The sequence below is a fragment of the Haemorhous mexicanus genome, chromosome 32 (assembly GCF_027477595.1).
Source record: "Haemorhous mexicanus isolate bHaeMex1 chromosome 32, bHaeMex1.pri, whole genome shotgun sequence".
Classification (NCBI taxonomy): domain Eukaryota; kingdom Metazoa; phylum Chordata; class Aves; order Passeriformes; family Fringillidae; genus Haemorhous; species Haemorhous mexicanus.
The window spans coordinates 1,330,014-1,349,598 of record NC_082372.1 but is presented as its reverse complement, the minus strand read 5'-3'; the positions used below and the strand labels follow the sequence as shown (position 1 = coordinate 1,349,598).

General features: G+C 48.8%; 1 protein-coding gene and 1 pseudogene across 3 annotated transcripts; both read left to right on the top strand.

Moving 5' to 3' along the window:
- The first annotated feature begins 396 nt into the window (after positions 1-396).
- Positions 397-5,912, top strand: LOC132340532 (zinc finger protein 184-like; annotated as a pseudogene).
- LOC132340558 (uncharacterized) lies at positions 4,174-5,912 on the top strand. Of its 3 annotated transcripts, XM_059871626.1 has the most exons (3): positions 4,174-4,528; positions 4,604-4,666; positions 4,763-5,912. In XM_059871626.1, the coding sequence occupies exons 1-3, from the start codon at positions 4,174-4,176 to the stop codon at positions 5,275-5,277; spliced, it is 933 nt and encodes a 310-aa protein (XP_059727609.1). In that variant the 3' UTR covers positions 5,278-5,912. The 3 variants fall into 3 exon arrangements, with proteins under 3 accessions (XP_059727609.1, XP_059727607.1, XP_059727608.1); XM_059871624.1 differs by having other exon boundaries at positions 4,604-5,912; XM_059871625.1 differs by having other exon boundaries at positions 4,174-4,666.
- Positions 5,913-19,585: the final 13,673 nt, after the last annotated feature.

Here is a 19,585-nt window from a genome sequence, read left to right as displayed (position 1 = left end):
TTCACCCCTCCCTGTGTCTGCAACCTCCCTCCTGCCCCAGGCGTGTTTCTCCCCCCAACATGCAGCAGGTGACCAGGGAGGGGGATCCATGATTTTCACAGGGGTGAATCTTGATGTTTCTGAGCTTTTGTGGGTTAAATGTTGGTGCTTTGGTTTTTTGTTGGGGCTGAATCTTTATATTTTGGAAGGGGTTTTTGCTGAATCTTGATGTTTGGAGAGTTTTTGATCTGTGTCTTTATGTTTGGAGAATTTTTGTACTCAATCTTAGTATTTTGCTGGTTCTTACAAACACAAGATTCTCAATGACTTCATGAGATAAAGGGGAGAAGGAGTCCAAGGCATTCTCCTCTTGTTTTTTCCCCAAACCAGGATTTTTCATTCCTAGGGAATGTCTGGATGGAGGAGGAGGAAAAGCCCTGGAGATCTCGCACGAGGAGGGGCTGCAAACTCAGCCCAGGGAGCTGCGGGGAGGAAAGAGCCCCCCTGAGCCAGGAAGGTGTCTCGAGATCCAGCCGGAGCTCAGAGCTGGTGGAGAAGCCTCATGGCAGGGAGAAGCCACACAAGTGCTTGGAATGTGGGAAGGGTTTCAGCCGGAGCTTGCACCTGATCCAGCACCAGGTGATCCACACTGGGGAACGGCCCTATGAGTGTGAGGAGTGTGGGAAACGTTTCAGCTGGAGCTCCAGCCTGATCCAGCACCAGGTGATCCACTCTGGGGAATGACCCTTTAAATGTGGAGAGTGTGGGAAGAGTTTCAGCCAGAGCTCTGTCCTGATCCAACACCAGAGGATCCACACTGGGGAAAAGCCCTTTGAGTGTGGGGAATGTGGGAAGAGCTTCAGCCAGAGGGGCTGCCTGATGCAGCACCAGGTAATCCACACTGGGGAACGGCCCTACAAGTATGGGGAATGTGGGATGGGCTTCAACCAGAAGGGGAGCCTGATGCAACACCAGAGAATCCATACTGCGGAAAAGCCCTATGAGTGTGGGCAATGTGGGAAGAGCTTTAGATACAACTCTGGCCTGAGGAAACATGAGAGGATCCACACTGGGGAAAAGCCCTACGAGTGTGGGCAATGTGGGATGAGCTTCAGCATCAAGTGCCAGCTGACGGAGCACCAGAAGATCCACACTGGGGAAAAGCCCTACAAGTGTGGGGAATGTGGGAAGAGCTTCAGAGGAAGCTCAGCCCTGATTCGGCACCAGGTGATCCACACGGGGGAATGGCCCTACACCTGCTTGGAATGTGGGAAGAGCTACGGGTGGCACTCTGACCTGAGAAAACACCAGCGCACCCACACCGGGGAGAAGCCCTACGAGTGTCCTGAGTGTGGGAAGAGGTTTCCAAGGAGCTCCGATCTCTGCAAACACGAGCGGATTCACACAGAGGAGAGGCCCTTCCGCTGCTCTGACTGCGGGAAGGGCTTCAAGCTAAACTCCCAGCTCACCATGCACCGGCGCATCCACACCGGGGAGAGGCCCTACAAATGTCCTGAGTGTGGGATGAGATTCTCCACAAGCTCAACCTTGACCCGACACCAACGGAGGCGCCACTAAGGGAAGCCCTGTGAGTGCCCCGAGTGCGGGAAGAGCTTCGTGCGCTGCTCCAGCTCCATCACCCATGGGAGGATCCGCGTTGGATGATCCGCAGTGACCCCCGTTGGGCAGAGCCCTGATGATCCGTGGTCCTGGTGATCCAAGTTGGAAGGTATCTGGCTGGGGCCTCCACATCTTCCTGGTTCCCTGAGGGCACCTAGATAAACCCAGTGGCAGGAACATCCATCAGGAGGCAGGCCAACAATGGGATTTCCTTGGGGAGAGCAGATTTGTCGACTTTCAACCCCATAAAATCTTTAGCATTCAATCCTGTCTTCTGGTGACATCAAGGAGTACTGAATGGTGTTGGAGGTACATTCTGGGTTGACTATATGATGCTTGTATCCCCAGTTGTCTTGTTGTTTTTATGCTGAATAATAAGTTTTGCACCTTTTAGACTTGTCCTGAGAGTGAAGGAGGAGAGAAGCAGTGCACAGTTTGTTTTTAGACACTGCACTCACTCCTCCACATTCCTGCTCCTGCAGTGTGTTGCCTGCAGATGGACAGACAGCAGGACAGAGCTCTCCTTTGCTTTTAGTTAGTTTTAGCTAGCTGAGGCAAAGAAGTTCCCTGAACTGTGGTTTTTTCCACTTTTCTTTGGACCTGTTTAAACCTGCTCTGGCCTGAACACCAGCAGAGCACCGGCAGCTCTCACCTGTGGCCCACCGGGCCGGGCCTGGGCTGCGGCATTTCCAGCACCGGAGGGACTGATAAGAGGCTGAGTGAGCTGAGCTACAGCCCACGGAGGGACTTTGTGAGTTTGTCTCTCTTTTAGAATGGCAAGAGGATTTATTGTTTAATATTGTTTAGGTTTTATTGTTTAACAAATAGTTTTCTCCACCTTTCTCCAAGGAGGTATTTTATTTTTCCTGAACCAGTTGTGGGAGTGCTCGATTGAATCTGCTTTCTAGAGGAACCCCTTTGGAAGTTCTCTCCCAAATTTGCCCTGAACCAGGACAAGGTCTTTTCCACCTTCAGGGATTCCACGACTTGGATTTCCTATTGCCAAGGGTGTCTTCTACAGCCAAATGGTGTAAAACTGGGGAAAAGACCAAGATTTTGGAGACAGTGGGATAGAAACTCCACCAAAAAAGGTTCTTGCCTTCTACCCAAGCACATGGATCCTCAGCCAGCACGGACACAGAAATCCTTTTCTTTGGCCTTGATTTTGTTTTCATTTTCTCTTTATTGCTTTAAAATATTCAATATTGAGGTAAAAATAGACACTGAACTAAGACATAGGTGTGGTCATAGTAGGACACAGACATGGAGAGTGAAATGGGGACACATGGACATGAACGGGGATGGGGCCATTTGTGGGGACATGGGTGGACACGGGCATGGATGGAGATGTGGGGGACAATGACAGGGATGGAAACATGGTGGGGAGACAGCCGTGGGTGAGGACATGGTGGGACACGGGCAGTGACACGTGGGGACATGGCCATGGTCGGTTCCATGGGGGGAACTTTCAGGGGATGTGGGGGATGTTGGGTTTGAGGGAGTTGAGGGTTCCTGGGAGGCACTTGGGGCTTGCTGAGGCCTTTGGGGATCCCAGGCCGAGCGGCTCCGGCTGCGCTGGGAGACCCTGGGGGAGGTTCTGGGGCAGCTGCTCAAGGAGCCCCTGACCTGGAGCCCCAGCCGGGCATTGGGCTCCTGGAAGGGGATGAACGTCCTTGTCCCCAGGAGGGAAATCCCAGCACCCCCAGGGTGTCAGGGGCAGCTGAGGGGCCACAACAGGGAGGGGAAAGCCAGAGAGAGCTGTCACACTCCTAAGCTACACCCCAAAAGTCCCAAAACTCGGGGATTCTTCCCAGGAAAAAGCTGCCAGGAGCTGCCAGAATTGAGGGAAAGGGGGGATGTGACCCCCAGGCGGAGCAGGAGGGGCCTGGATCCCCCAAAACCGAGCACAGGGGTGTGGGGTGGGGCTGGAGGGACAATGTGGAAGGGGTGGAAGAGCAGAGGAAAAGAGGACTCAGAGCGGGAGAAGGGGATGGGACCCCCAAATTGAGTTGGGAGGGGTCTTTGGGTTGGAGGAATGATAAGTGAGGGGAGGGAAGGGTAGGGATGGAACAGAAAAAAGGTGGTTCCATGGGGATCCTTTTGTGTCCCCATCACTTGATCCCTGGAGTGATTCCCTGGGGCTCTGGGGGGGAATGGATCTGCACTGGGTGGGTCCTCAAGCCCCCTGCCCATCCCTGGGGGGCTCATGGGGGGTTCCCTCCGCCCAGAAGTTGATCGTGCTGTGACTGTGGGGGAGAGGTGGGTGGGAAAAGGGGGTCTGGGGTAGGCAGGGAGGAGGAGCAGGAGGAGGAGGAGCAGGAGGAGGGAGAGAGGAGGATTTGGAAAAGGAGAAACAAGAGGAGGAAGAGGAAGAGCTGCAGCAGAACCACAGGGTTTTCCCGCCCACCCGCTGAGTCTGCAGCTCTCCTGGCCCTGGCAGCCTCGACCCCCCCCAGATCTCACAGGTGAGTGGGGAGGGGGAGCTTGCCCCAAATCCATCGGGGAATCTCTGGGAGGGTTTGTTTGCAGGAGAGGGGATGTTTGGATCTTGCAGGGCCCCAGGGGTGAGAACAGATGCCCCTTTGGAGAATTATGGAGGGTTCCTGTGGCAATCTCTGTACTGGCTGGGGAGGTGGTACCAGTTGGGGGTGGACATTGGCATTGGAGTGGGGAGAGCAGCAAGGGCCAATCCCAGAGCTGGGGGATCCCAGCAGCCTGGAGGAGTGGGGGAGGCTGGAGATGAGCAGGGTCTGGGCCTGCCCAGCGGTGGACAGGGCAGTTACTTCTGGAGCTGGACTTGGGCAGCGGGACCAAGGGTCTCAGCTGTTGTTTTTCCCCCAAGCCAGGATTTGTCAATCCCAAACTTTGTCTGGATGGAGGTGGAGGAGGCTGCAAGGAAAAGGAAGAATGGTGTGGGACACTGAGGCAGGTGAGGAGGAAGTCACTGCCCCTTTCCCCCTCTCCTCTGCTCCACCTATCAGCCCAGCATTTCCTGTGCCTGCAGGCCAAGGCCATCCTGCCAGGGATGAATTGGTGGGATCTCCTTCCCCTTCCCTGTGGCACAATGGTAAGTCCCATCCTGTCCTTGTCCACCCTCCTTCCTCTTCTCATTCTGTCCTTCTTCCTTCCTCACTCCTTCTCTCCTTTTCTTTCCTTACCCCAGGCACTGAGCTGCAGACGGAGACCAGGGAGAGCAAATCCCAGCTGCAGAACCTCATGGAAGAGGCTGTTTGGAGCAGCTCCATGGCACAGGAATCCAGTGGGGAGGAAAAGCCCTGGAGATCCCACACAAGGAGGGGCTGCAGATCCCCTGGAGATGTAAAGAGGAAAGATGCCCCCTGTGCCAGGAAGGCAGCTGGAGATCCATTTGGAACTCAGAGGTGGTGGAGAGGACTCATGGCAGGCAGAAGCCCCACAAGTGCTTGGGATGTGGGAAGGGCTTCAGCCGGAGCTCTGGAGCTCATACCTGATCCAGGTGATCCCCACAGGGAACTGGCCCTACAAGTGTGGGGAGTGTGGGAAGGGCTTTGGGTGGAGCTCCAACCTCATCAGTCACCGCATGATCCACACCAGGAGAGGACCTATGAGTGTCCCGAGTGTAGGAGGTGGTTTCTGAGCAGCTCCGATCTCATCATCATGAATCAAGGGATCAGCTGGAAATGTATTTACAATAATTGAAAACTGTGGATGAGTTGAGGGGCTAGCTGGGAATATAATTGAGATAGTAGAAGATTACATATTTTAGTTAAGATTTAAAATTAGTTAAGAAGCTAAGTTAGCTAGCAAAAATCACATACCTTAGTGAAAGAGTAACAAATATATTAGAAAGTAAAGCCAGGAGTGACAGAGATAGATGTAGCAATTGTGAAGGAGCAGAGACCATAGAAATACCTTGCCTTAAGAATAATCAAACAGTTTTATAATCACAGTCTAAAGAAGAATAATCACAGTCCAAACAGAGAGGCTTGGACTGTGACCAGCAGATCACAAAGTCCTGCAAACTGGCCATGGGTGAGGAGTTTACCATGAGGAAGACAGCTTTCTTCCTCCCATATGACCACTCCCTTATTTCAAAATCCCACTGACCCAATTAAGGGAGGGCAATTGCGCAGCCATATTTGGTATTCAGCTGATTATAATACAAAGTGGGCAGGTAATGATTCTGTATTACGTCTCCTTAGAAACTGCCTGGATATGTAAAACCTTTTCTGTATAAACAGAGAGCAGGAGTCTGCCACTCCTTGCACATGCATTTGGAAATGATTCCTCATGTGTCCAGTGCTGAAATAAAACAGCCTTCTTTTGAATTTTAATTAGTTGCAGAGTTGTCTGTCCGTGCTTCAGTACATCAGCGGATTCACACAGAGGAGAGGCCCTTCCACTGCCCGGACTGCGGGAAGGGCTTCAAGCACAACTCCACCCTCATCACCCACAGGCACATCCACACTGGGGAGAGGCCCAGTGAGTGTCCTGTGTGTGGGAAGAGATTCTCCAGAAGCTCTCACTTGAGCCAACACAAATGGAGGCACCATTAAGGGGAGCCCTGCGAGTGCCCCCCAGCCCGGTGTCACCCCCTTTTCTCTGCCCACAGAGCTCCTGAGCCGGTGGCGGCCGCAGCCCCTGCCCGTGGCCTTGCACCTGGCCGGGACCTCCCGTGTTTGGGCAGGGAGGGTGGTGCCAGGTGGGGAACACTGGGTGCTGTGGGTCTGCCTGGCAACTGGTGAGTCATCAGATCTGCTCTCTCTGATTGGCTGGCTCTTGTTCATTGCATTCTCTGATTGGCTGTGGAGAGGCCTGGGAGTTGAGAGAAGGAACGAGAGAGATCCTGCCTGGAGCACCAGCATTGGCAAAATAGACTGAGCCTGGGCACAGGGAGAGAATTTATTACCAACCAAATCACAGCAGGACAAGGAGAAGGGAAAGGAATCTCTCCAACACCTTCCCCTCACCCAGGGGGGTTAATGATGATTGAGAGATGGGAACATCCAAGTTTAGATCAGGAGCCAATTTTATTGAATATACCAGGGGTTTATATAGGCTTTGACTTGTATGGTACTTATATAGGGCTCTATTTTTGGTAACAATTTCCCATTGGTTAGACATTCTTCATGACATCACATCACCTGGTAACATCACAAAGTCTCACAACATGTTTCTTGGTCACTTCTTGCCCAGTGAAGCCTTAATCTGTGTCTGTCCCTCCCACAGTTTCTGCTCGATCAGGCCTAAGATATCAGGCCCCTTTATCAGTTCCACTGTATTCTCTGTTTTATTCCCCATACATCCCTCTATGTGTTCAAGAAAAAATACTCTCTTAAGTGAGTTGCCTATTAATTTTTTCACACAGTGTAAATACAAGGAATAACCATAGCAATACATAATACAATGCCTAATACATAGAAGCCTATTTTAACTAAATTTCTTATCCATCCACCAAGTCTCCAATCCCCCAGAAGTTTTCCTAGCCCTGTGAACCCTGACACCACTGGGTAATCTTAACCATTTTCCCAAGGGCATGTCTGTTAGAGGTTAAAGAGGTGCTGGTGTGGTGGTGAGGTCCTGTTCACAAGGGTTCTCGGCCAATGTTGGTGTTCAAGGTCAATCTTCAGGGGATGCACTCAAAGATTCTCAAAACGGCTTCACATTCTTGCTGGAATCCACTTGGGACCATTCTCTGTGGAGACACAAGCAAAACCTCTACCCCAGGTGATTTAAGGATAAGGCCCAAAGATCTTACCAGATTCTGGATCCTTCACTAAGGCAGGGGTTTTCCTTTTGTTGCAATTGTGAATTACAGTTAAAATGTCAAATAATCGATGGGTTAGGTCCATCAAAGAAGTATTCAAAAATTTTAAAACATAAAGGGCTTTCTGCAGTCTCTCGGCAGGGGTGCCATCCCCACCTCCCCTTTCTGTCGTACCAGGAGATGCTCGAGGGAGCCATGAGCCCGTTCAGTGGCAGATTGGCCTGTTGGGGAATGAGCAATACCTGTTTTGTGCCTAATTCCCTGTGGCAGTCATATTTTCTGGAAAAATCCCTTTGCCCAGGATTCTTTTCCTGGGAAGTTGAGAAACCTCAGAGAAAAAGGAAAACAATATTATCTCATTGCTTCTCCTGTTTTTTGCTGCTTTGGAATGTGTGTGGAGGTTGTTTACCCACAGGTGATTGTTTCATTGGTTTCATGTGAGTTGTTTTGACTTAATGACCAATCCCGGTCAAGCAGTGTCAGGACTCTGGAAGGAGTCATGAGTTTTTCATTAGTATCTTTTAGCCTTCTGGATGTCTCCTTTCTGTATTCTTTAGTACAGTTTAATAAGTTTTAGTATATCATTCTTTAATATAATATAGTATCATAAAATAACAAATTAGCCTTCTAAGAACACGGAGTCAGATTCATCATTCCTTCCTTCATCTGGGAGCCCCACAAATGCAAGAATTCCCCATAAGGCGAAAGAGGCAGCAACTCGACAGGAAGTATGAGCTGGGCCATTGTCTGTCTTCACTTCAGATGGTATACCAAGAGTGGCAAAAGCAGCAAAGTGTCTAGAGACATCTTTATCTGTTTTCCCTGGATGGGCTGATGCAAAAAGAGCACCAGAAAAGGTATCAATAGAGGAATGAATGTATTTTAAATGACCAAATTCAGAAAAATAGGTAATGTCTGATGCCAGACCTGAAGGCTCTGAAGCACTCTGGAGTTAACACTTCCTGCAATAGAGAGAAAAGAGCACCTTTGGCAATCAGGACAAACAGCAATAATTCTTGAAGCTTGGGCTTTAGTAATGTCAAAGGGACAAATCCAAGTTTCAGCATTTTGGTGAAAAAACGAATGGCTCAATTTAGCCTGTTCTATCTTATTAGGTAGAGCAGATTGTTGTACAGGCATTGTTAAAAGGTCAGCTTGCCTGTTTCTTTCAGCTAAAAATCTGGGAATGTCTGTATGTGATCAAATCTGCATAACAAAGTAAGGAAACGTTCTATTTTCTATGGAAAAAATGAGGAGGTGCAACCAATAAAAAAGTTTTGAATTTTCAACCTCTTTCAAAACTGATGCTTTGGCTCTCATCACTATTCCTGCAACATAAGCTGAATCTGTAAGCAGATTAAAAGGAACAGGAAATTTTTGAAAAGCTCTGACAACAGCAGCAAATTCAACAATTTGGGGAACCCCTCAGGTGTGGAAAAATCTTCTCTCCAGGCACTAGAAGAGAGGTCTCTCCATAGTACCACTGATTTCTGAGAGTGACCAGAACCATCTGTGAATACTGTTAAGCCTTGAAGTGGAACCTCAGTCCTCTGATTTTTCTATTGATTGAAATAAAGGTATTAAAAGCTTATGTTTTGGAGGATGTATTGAGATTTGTCCACTGAGTTCAGCAAAGGCCATCTGAACAGCCTCTGATTCCTAAAATACTCAATTCAAATACAAGGTGGTTAAAGGTAGGAAAATAGTGGAAAATTCCACTCCTGCAAGAGAAATGAGTCTCTGTCGGGCCTTAACAACCAAGTGGGCCATCATTTCATGTTGGGTTCTGATGGTTTTGGTCATTTGGTGTGGTAAATAAATCCATTCAGTGATAAACAAAGAGTCTGGTGCCTTGGAGTCCCAGTGAAACATCAAGGCCTGGGGCTGTCTTGCTGGACACAAGATGATTAAAAACAAAGGCAGCTCAGGTGCCCAGTGTGCAGCTTGTTGGTTTACTATGGCATCACTTGGGCATTGCAGCACCTGCTGAATTTGAAATGTAAGTTGTCTAGGTGATAAACGGTCTGAGTCTGCTTTTAACCATTCAAACTAAAGGACTAACCTTTGCATTTGAAATCCCTAACAATGAACACACCCAGCTGATTGTTCACAAAAGCTTTTGCACATCATGTAAGGTGCAAATATTTGTCTGAATTTGCAGAGTTTGGGGAGAAATTGAATAGACTCCAATGTGCTACCCCAAATACCTCCACAGAGGATGTTTTTGTACCCTTTCGGGAGCTGTGCCTGATTTACAGGTTTTACAGGTGAGAGGGGCTAACTAAGGCTTTCTCCATGACTTCCTGTTGTTCAGCTGCTACAGGAATGTCATCCATAGAATGGTACAAAAGAACATTGGGCATTTGTTGATGAACAGAATTGAGGACCTAGCAATATACCACTGGCAAATAGTACAGCTGTTTTTCATGCCCTGAGGTAAAACCATCCAGTGATATTGCTGTAAGGGCGCCTGCATGTTTGTGCTTGGAACTGAAAAGGAAAATTTAGGAGCATCATCAGGATGTAAAGGAATATCAAAAGGCAACCTTTTTAATCAATAACAAAGTGCCCGTTTTGGGGAATCATAGTAGGAGATGGGAGACCAGGCTGTAAGGCTCCTGTGTCCTCCATAGCTGCATTAATTTTTCAAAGATCATGGAATAAACGCCATTTGCCAGTTTGTTTTTTGATAACAAACATGGGAGAATTCCAAGGACGGGTAGAAGGGACAGTATGCCCTTTCTGGAGTTGTTGTTGGACCAACTCTGTTAATGCACAAAGTTTTTGCAATGGTAGAGGCCATTGATCCACCCAAACCAGTTTCTCTGTTTTCCAGGTTAGTTTTAAAGGGCCATGCTCCAATGGCCCCCATTAAAAATCTGATTGAATTCCAAAGCTCCATTGGGAGAGAACATCCCCCACCACAGTACCATTGGCACTGGTAACACAAACAGTATGACTGAGGCACAGTGTCCCTCGGGGCCTTTGATCTGTACCAAGTGGGGGCTTTGACAGCTGTGGCTGCTTCCTCCAATGCCTGAAAGTGCCTGGAGCACTTCAGCAAGGGACCACTGTGATGGCCATTTGGCTTGAGAGACAACTGTAACTTCAGCCCCTGTGTCTTTGAGGCTGTCAAGTGTTATCTTTTGCCCTTTTCATGTCAGGGTACACCAGCATGTGGGGCGTTGTTCTAATATAGGTTTTACCCAGCATACTTGGGGTGTTCCAGTAGACCCAAATCCCCCTTTTCGCATTACGTCTGTGAAAGGAATGCTCATGGTTTGGGGAAATAAACTCAATTGAGCTATTCAAGTTCCTTGGGGAAGAGTGAAAGGCAGTCGGGGTGTTCATGCCATGATCATAATCTCATTATCAGGGTCAGAGTCTGTAACCCCAGGGAGAACAATAAGTCCCATTGAAGAGGTGGATGACCGACCTAAAAACAATGCATGCATACGCTGCCCGGGTGGTCCGAAAGCTCCTGTGGGAAGCAACTGAACAGATGACTCAAGGAACGTTACTGTGATGGAGGCTGCCAGGTCCAGCCCGGCGCTCCCTGCTGTGGATGGTTGTAAATTGGCGATGGTCAGGCGAAGGCTGCTCGTGGCAGCTGGGCTGGGCCTTGCTGTGGTCTGCTCTGAGGCATCGGCTGGGCCATTTGTGTCTGTGTGCGGTGCCACCCCGCGCCTCAGCTCCTGGTTCCTGATATCAAATGCTCTTCAAAATCCACCACTTGGAACATTGTTGATTAGCATAATGCCTTCCATTACGGCACTGAGGGCAAATACTGGGAGCTTTGGGTCTGGCCTCCCCTTTTCCAAAACACTCCTTTTTCAAATGCCCAGATTTCCTGACCCTGAAGCACGTTCAGGGTCCCCTGGCATAGTCTCCAAAGCTGCAAAGGCATTTGCTATACCAGCCCCCACAGCTTCATGAGTAACTGCTGCCCTGTGCTGAAGGTACACAGGTGGTTCCATGCCTCTGTCATTTCCAGCAGGGTGGGTTCCTCCTTAGGCAAGGACTTCAGAAGTTTTTTACAATTCTCATTAGCATTTTCAACAGCTAATTTTAAAACCAATACCTCTCTGGCAATGTCATTCTCAATTTGTCTTCTAAGAGTTCGTTTCAAGCAGCCAATGAATTGCATATAAGGCTCAGCCAGTCCTTGCTTTACATTAGTAAATACTTTCTGGGGGGTCACAGCTTCGGGGACCTTTAAAAATGTGGTATGCACAACTTCAGTAATACCCTCCAGGGCCTCTCTAGGAATGTGGGCTTGCCCAACAGGGTCTGAGTGGGCTCCTTCTCCAGCCAGGTGGTCAGTTGTGAGGGCTGTGATATTCTGGTTTGCACGCCCCACAAATTTCACAAGCAAAGCTTCTAACCCCTTTTTCCACTGAGCATCTGTGGAGGCTGGTGGGCCTACAGAACAAAGTCCATTATAGTCCTTTGGACAGACAGACCCTAAGTTGGAGAAATCTCCGCTGTTCAGGGTGACTGAGCAGAGCCTCTCCCAGGATGCTTTGTTGTATATGCAAATGTACCCCAGTTCTACCTCCCTGGTTGGCCTGTTGGCCTCTCTGCCCCTTTTTCCTTATTGTGTATGCCCTAGAATGTTCTCCCTTCCCTGCTTACCCATTGGCCCCATATTGCCACAGTGTCCCGCCCCTTTACCCTATTGGCTGCCACCCCTGGTCTCCCCTCTGTACTGCCCTGAGCCCTCAGCCCATTGGCCCTGATGCTCTGCTCCACCCCCTTTGTCCCCTGTATTTAAACCTGGACCCTCCACTGTTCTTTTGTCTCTGTCCCTGGACCCCTTTGTGCATGGCTGCAATAAACCTCCTCCTCTGACCTCCATACAAAGCCCCGTCCCACTTCTTTGTCCTTGGTGATTCCACAAGAGAAGTGTGTGCTGCAGTGACTCTGTGTGTGTGTGCCTGTGCCCCCGGGCGCCTTCATTACTGGAGACACTTCTGGAAGGTCACGGCTCCGCTGCCTCTCACTCCACCACCAACGGGTGAGCGGCTTGTGACAGCTGGCACCCTGAACAGGGACCTCTTCAGAGCATTCCTGGAAGCGTCTCCAGTGGCTTTTTTGCTACTGGAATTAAGTTGTGTTTGGAGCAGCCAGTTCCTAGAGGAGACTCCTAACTTTTATTGGGGGAATCCCACAGGCAACCAGCAGCCTTCCCGAGGGGAGAAAATCAGACAAAGCTGATGGACCACCCCAAAAGCTTTTGTTGACCCACTGTCTTGTGAATAATATATTTGGGGGTCAGCCTTTTCATCTTTTCTTTGCTTTCTTTTCCTCTTGGATGTTGGGAGGAAGTGTGGGGATGGGAGCCAAAGTGACCCATCCTCAGAGGGAAGTTTATACCCAAGTTAAAGGAATCCTTGTGGGGAAAATTTTCATTTCTCAAAGGCAGACTTAAAATGGTTTTTTTGTTGGTTGTTTAAGTATTTTCCTGATGTTATGAGGGAATCCATTGTAACTAATTAGTTCTGGGACCATGTGGGGAAAAGGTTCTATGTTCTTCATGATAAAGGGGATCTTTCAGTGGGAAATTTTATCCTTTGTTTGATATTATTGTTTAGTCTGTAGAAAATGTTGGGAAACATTCAGCACCCCAGTTTAAAACCCATTCTTCACGTTCCTTCCCTCGCGTCCCTAAACCCTCTTCCTAGCCTCAGGGTGGATTGGGAGATGGATCCTGCCAGCAGGAGCAGGGTTGCTCCCGTCTCCCTGACATCTCTCAGTGTCCTCTGTCCCCTCTGCAGGGCAGCGCTGGCCATGCTGCCTTGGGCTCTCCCCTAACCCTCTTACCAATGCCCACGTACCCAGTTCTACCACCCCCAGTCGTTCTCCAAGATGGTGCTGGCAATGTGGCCAGCCCCGCCATCTTGTCTTCTCCCTCTCCAAGTTTTCCTGCCCTTTTCCCACAAAATGGTACTGACCCCACAAAGGCGATGGCCATTTTGTGACCTCCCTGTCCTGCCAAAAATGACCTCTCTGACCCTCCTCCCACTTTCTTTATTCCTGTAATCGAGCCCTGCCCCTCCCCTTCTGTGTCAGGAAGTGTGTCCCTGTTGGGACTTCCCCTCTCTATTGGGAACCCCCTCCCTCTTGTGCACACCCCATCTCTACCTCCTCCACTCTTGGCTCCTCCCCTGATGGTCCCTCCCCTTCCCATTCCCACAACACTGGGAACAGAAGTGTTGTGGGATGACAGTGACCAGGAGGAGGCCATATTGGCTTCCACTGCCTCCCACACACAGGCAGATTCTGGCTGCCCCAAGAGGCCCCCTGCAGTCATCAAGCGCCCTCCATCCTCATCCTCAGAGGATGAGTGAGGATTCCTCACACTCAGATTCCAGTCCCAAGTCTGAGGATCGCTGGGCCAAGCTGCAGAGGGAAACTACCTGGGAGGGCTCAGAGCTCGCCTAAAAGATCTTGGCCTTCCCAGTTACAGGTAAATGCAGCAGAAGGATGACTGCAATCAATTCCTGGGAGCCCATCTCTTATGGGGAAGTGAAGGAGCTCTGCAAAGTGGCTAATGGGCATGGGCATGGGTTGCACTTCTGTAAAAACTCATTGGAAGCCACCTTCTCTGACCATGTCTTGGTCCACATGAAAATAAAAATATCATGAACTGCCTCCTCTCCCCGGCTGAGTACATGCTGTGGGAGAGGCAGTGGAAAAGGCATCTCAAATCACTAGTGACACATATTCAAAAGATGCCAACAAACCAAATTTAACCCTTGAAGAAATGGCGGGAGAAGGTGACTTCCAGAAGCCACAAGACCAAGCAAAGGATTTACAAGAAGCTGCACTCAATGACATCGCCACAGCTGCAAAGACATCCCTGCTCCTCGCTCTCGATGACACCCTACCTACGCAGAGTTTCACTAACATCAAACAAGGAGCAAGTGAAACTTTTAATAAAATTTGTAGACAGACTTAAAGTTGCACTTGAGAGACAAACAGAAAGCCCAGAGGCCAGGAAGGGAGTTCTAAATAAGATGGCCTTGGCAAAGGCGAACAATGAGTGCAAAACAATACTAAGAGCTCTCCCCTTCAACCCAGAACCTACAATCGACCAGATGGTTGAGGCCTACTGTTGAGGAGTTTTTGCAGAGGAGTTTTTGCAGGACAATGGCCATATTCATCTGATGCACAATCCAGCCTGCTTGGGATAATGGACAATGGACACGTTCACAAACAATAATGGACATATTCAGAAAATGGGGTCGGTATATCCTTGGAAAAGATACAAGAAGAAGAGTCAAATGGACTCAGCAAGTTTGCCAGTGAGCTTGGGAAAGTAAGGAAAAAGACAGTTCACGGGTGGGACAGAAAACCACAGCCAGACGCGTGAAAAGTTAGATGATCCAATCAGCATCCTATCTCAGACATGTGAACTGCTAAGCTTAGCCAATCATGTATTAGCTAGAGAAGCGTGGACAGTAGAGAATTATTATAAATACAGTCTTTTTAAGGATAATAAATTTGGCTTCACTGGATCATATTGGTTGTGGTGTGATGTCCCTGAACCTCCGCATCCCACACCGTTCCCCCCACATTTCTGGTGGAGATCACGGGCAGCCCTGAGAGGGACTCAAGGACAGCAATTTGGCTGCTGTGCAGAGGATCAGAGCCAGCCCCGAGGAGAGGAGAAGCCGGTCGAAAGCATCCTCACTGCCCCAGTGAGAGGAAAAGGTTACTGGAGCTCCAATTGTAGATGTCCTGAATCTTGCCCTGATCAAGGTGAGCGGCCGGGGAGGAGATGGGGTCTGAACATGAAAGGGAAGGTGTTCAGAAACTCCTCCAACATATGCTCTCTAAGAGAGAACAAAAGTATGATGCTTCCAATTTGAAGGGACGATTACACTGGTCTTGGGAACATACTCTCATAGCAGGAGCACAGGGTGCCTTTGAGATTTCGACATGGGAAGCTGTGGAGCGAAGGTTGTGGGACTGCACTGCATCCGGGGAAAATGAGGCAAAAGAGGCATCCACGTATGCTACATTGTGGAAAACCATCATGGACGTTTTACAGGCCTTAAAGGCAGAGAGGACAAGCTTGTGCTGCCCTTGCCTCTGAGCCAGAAAAGCCTCAGGTGTTCCCGGTTGTCCTGGTTCACGGCAGATTTGGGAGAGAACCCCCAAAGGGCTCCTCTAGGAAATCGGATTCAATCGCCCTTCCCCCCAACCGGTCCAGGAGAAAAATACCTCCTTGGAGAAAAGTGGAAAAAAACTGTTTATTAAACAATAAAACCTAAACAATATTAAACAATCAAACCCCTTGCTGCTCCAAAGGAGATGACAAACCCAGAGAGTCCACTCCCCAGGTTCCAGTTCAGCTCACTCAGTCCCTTATCAGTCCATCCGGCGCTGGAAATGCCGTGGCCCAGGCCCGGCCCGCTGGCCACTGATGAGAGCTGCCTGTGCTCTGCTGGGTGTTCAGTCCAAGGTGGGTGTGAACAGGTCCAAAAAAAGGGAAAAAAAAGAAAAAAACCACAGTCCAGGGAACTTCTTTGCCTCAGCTAGCTAAACTAACGAAAAGAAAAAAAAAAAAAAAAAAAAAAGAGAGCTCTGTTCTGCTGTCTGTTCGTCCGCAGACAACACAGTCCAGGAGCAGGGATGTGTAGGAGTGAGTTCAGTGTCTGAAAACAAACTGCACGCTTCTTCTCTCCTTCTCTCCTCCCTTCAATCTTTGGAACAAGTCTTAAATGTGCAAAACTTCTTATTCAGCATAAACAGAACGAGACGACTGGGGATAAAAGCATCATATAGTCAACCCAGGACAAACCAGTAGAACAATGCCCAGCACCTGGACTCCATGTTAATCCATCACAAAGCCTTAGACCATGCCAGAGATCCCAGAGACCTGACAAAGACCTTCCTGACTTCATCCCTGGGACCACTGACCCAATTTGAGACGCCAGCTGTCATGATTTGGAATGGGAGGAAATTCAGGGAAGTGATGCAAAGCTTTTTGTGTAACTGACAGTCTGTTGAACGACTCAGAAGCTGGAGGCGCCTCTGGCCAACACACATGTTAAAGATGAAAAAACCCGGGAACTCTCTCCTTTCTAGTCGGTGGGAGGGAGGAAGAGATGCCTTGTTTTTGGAGCTGAAATCCTCTTGGAAGCTAGGGAGAAAGGACTCTTTTTCCTTATAACACAAGAAACTATGGGGAGATGAAAGTGTTCAAATTGATATCGAGCAAATGTCTCCATGCTAGGATAAGCAGATGTTGAAATAGCTGTGATCCCATGAGAAGGCTGAACAGAGGAAGAGAGAAAAGCAGTCCTGTGCTTCCAGGAGAAGATCTCTGTTCCCAGGGATGAAGATGATTTTAGAAATAGATAATGAGAACTTTTGCCTTTGAACTGCTCATCATTAAACAATCCCCCATAAGTCGACATGGCCCTTCGAGGAGCAGTGGGAAGGCTTGCAGAAATGGGAAGGATTTCACAATAGCAGGGTTCCCCAGGCAGCTGCTATTCGTGACGAAATTGAGAACCACGAGAGAACTCGTTTCTATCCTCTTGTGGAGAAGTCTCCACAACCTTAACAAGAGGGACTTCTCTTCCTCAGTGAACTGAAGAAAGACTTTTTTGGAAATGGTAAACTGACTGGAAATCTTGGGTTTGGTTTCTTTACACTGCCAGTGGAAAAGAAAAGGTTGTGGGGGGAGGAGAAGTGTTCTGAAGGGTTTGTTTTGATTCTTACTACTGTTTTTTCTTTTTAGTTACTTTTAATAACATTTCCTTTATACCCTTTTAAAGTTTTGAGCCTGCTTTGCCTTTCTCCTAATCCCATCTCACAGCAGGAAGTGAGTGTATTGGTCATTGGCCAGCACTGAACCTGCCACATTGTTTGGTGTGTTGGCCGGGAAAATCTCAAAATTAGGAAACCTGAAACTGGCAAACCAAAACCACTACACCCACCCAATTCAAGAGAAGAATTGCGCGTGCATGAAGGACTAATAACCTCATTTAAACACAAAGAGGGGATAGGAAGTACCGGGGTTGTGCATATGTATTATTTTGGGAAATAAATAGAAGGCAAAAATCCTTGTGTGGTGCAGTCCCGCATTTCGGGGACGACTTCCCCCCGTGCTGCCCACTGGTGTAATAAACATACAACTTTCTAACTTTAACTAGTTAGAGAGTCTTTGTCCTTGATTTTCAGTTTTAAAGATTCAGTAACAATGCCTATAGACCCAAAATTGACTACATCTGGGACTGCACAAAAGATTATGGTATTAAAGAAACAAAAAAAAACCCGAATACCCCTAAGAAGAAGCAAAAATTTTTTATGAAAAAAGAAGCAAATAATGGAGGATTAAAAAAAAGAAATGATAGAAAAGATAGAAAAACTGTTCAAGCCAAATAATTTGTAAAAAAGGGAAGAGGAGGGATTGATATAAATGCATATTATATTGTTTGTTTTTTGCAAATATTAAGATGAATGTTGTATGTACAATGTTAAAAAAAGTTTGCTTTTATTTCTGCTGTTAACGAAAACTTATACATAGTAGCTGATCTAGTTAGGAGTGAACTGTCTGTTTGGTAGGGATAACATCCAGTGAACATGGCATGAGCACCCTGCTGTTGATCTGCCAACTATCAGCATCTGGGGTCTGAAGAAAGTGTGGACCAAGGCCCAGAGTGGAAGTGATCAAGAGAGGGAACCAAACCCACAGCCAAGAAACACACAGGCTCTAGAAAGACAGACCAGGGAGGAGCCATGCTAAGCAGTTCCTGGAATATGTAAACTAGATGATGGATATGCATAAGGGTTTCTGAATATGCAACAGGCTGATGTAATAGAAATGGTATAAAAAGGGTATTTCCCAAACTAGCAGGGGTGCTCTTGGCTGAGTGCCAAGGTGCACCCGGCTGTAATCTTTGCTTTACTGTCTCTGTCTCCTATTGTCCTTTATTAAACTTTTACATATTAACAGGAAGGTTTTTCACAAGGGAATATGGAACCTTTACATTATCGGCTCCTGGCTGCCAACTGCTGGTCGTAGTGGGACTTGTAAAACCGGTTCTTTTCTCTTTTTTTATCTAGTATGTTTCGCTATGGGGCTCGGCTGTTCGATGGCTTTTCTCACGATCTTTCCCCTCCTTCGCTTGCTCGAGGCTGCAATGAGTTCATCAATTTCATCTTCCTCGGAGCTCCTGGAGCAGGAGCGCTCTGATTCGGCTGACCCTGTTGTACCATATAATCTATTTTGCCTACCCCCGATCCTAGGAAGCCCCACGCAGGATTTGCTGCGTCTTTTAACCCGGGCTGCGCGTCCGCCTGCATCGGTGACGTCATCCCCCGAAGCGGCTCCCCGGCGTTCAGGGTTGCTATGGAAACGGGCAGACCTGAGAGCGGAGAGACCCCTGCCCCCATGGGAGGTTCCCTCTCCCCTCCCCTCTCCCGGTACAAGGCTCTGCCCCCGGCTGCTCCTCCCTGGGCGGTGCCGTGGGCTGTGCCCGCCATCCATCCCCTCCCCTCTCCCGGTACAAGGCTCTGCCCCCGGCTGCTCCTCCTGGGGCGGGGGCGGCGGCATCCCTGCCTGCCCAGGCTCGCCTTTCTCCTCCTGCCCTGGCTGGGACCCCGCCTGAGCTGCGCCTCCCCCGCCCCCCGATCGTGGCGGATGCGGCGGGGGGGCGGTGGCGGCGGCGGGGACACACCTTGGCCCGGACCCGACCGACCCCACCCTCAGGACGGGAGCAACTCGATCTAAGCCTTCTTCCTCCTTTGTTTTACTTTCGCTGTCCAATATTGGCTCTTTTTTCCTTTTCTCCCCTTTTCCCTTTCAGACTAAGGTATGCTCTCCCTTTTCCTTTGCTGCCGAGCTCCGCTGACATGCTGACACCACAAAGAGCCTCGCATACTCCAGCTCACCTGAGCACCCTGAGCATTTATCCTCGCGTCTACGGGAAATCAAACTTGATATTAATCTCTTATCCAAACTACCACACTCGGGCCTCGTCTGCTTGTCCTCTAGTTCATACCGCGGCCACATCTTTTCTGAGTCTGTTAAGTTTGCATTTGAAGAAAAAGGCTCCCCACCCCACCGAAGGTTTCCCCAGTTTCTCAGCACTAATCTCAGGGGACTGTCTCTCGGGATATTATCGCTACAACACTCGCAGCAGAATATACACACTGATTTTTATCAGTTAGGAGGATAAATTAAAAGAACCAAGGAGAGAGAGAAAGAGCAAGATTCCAATC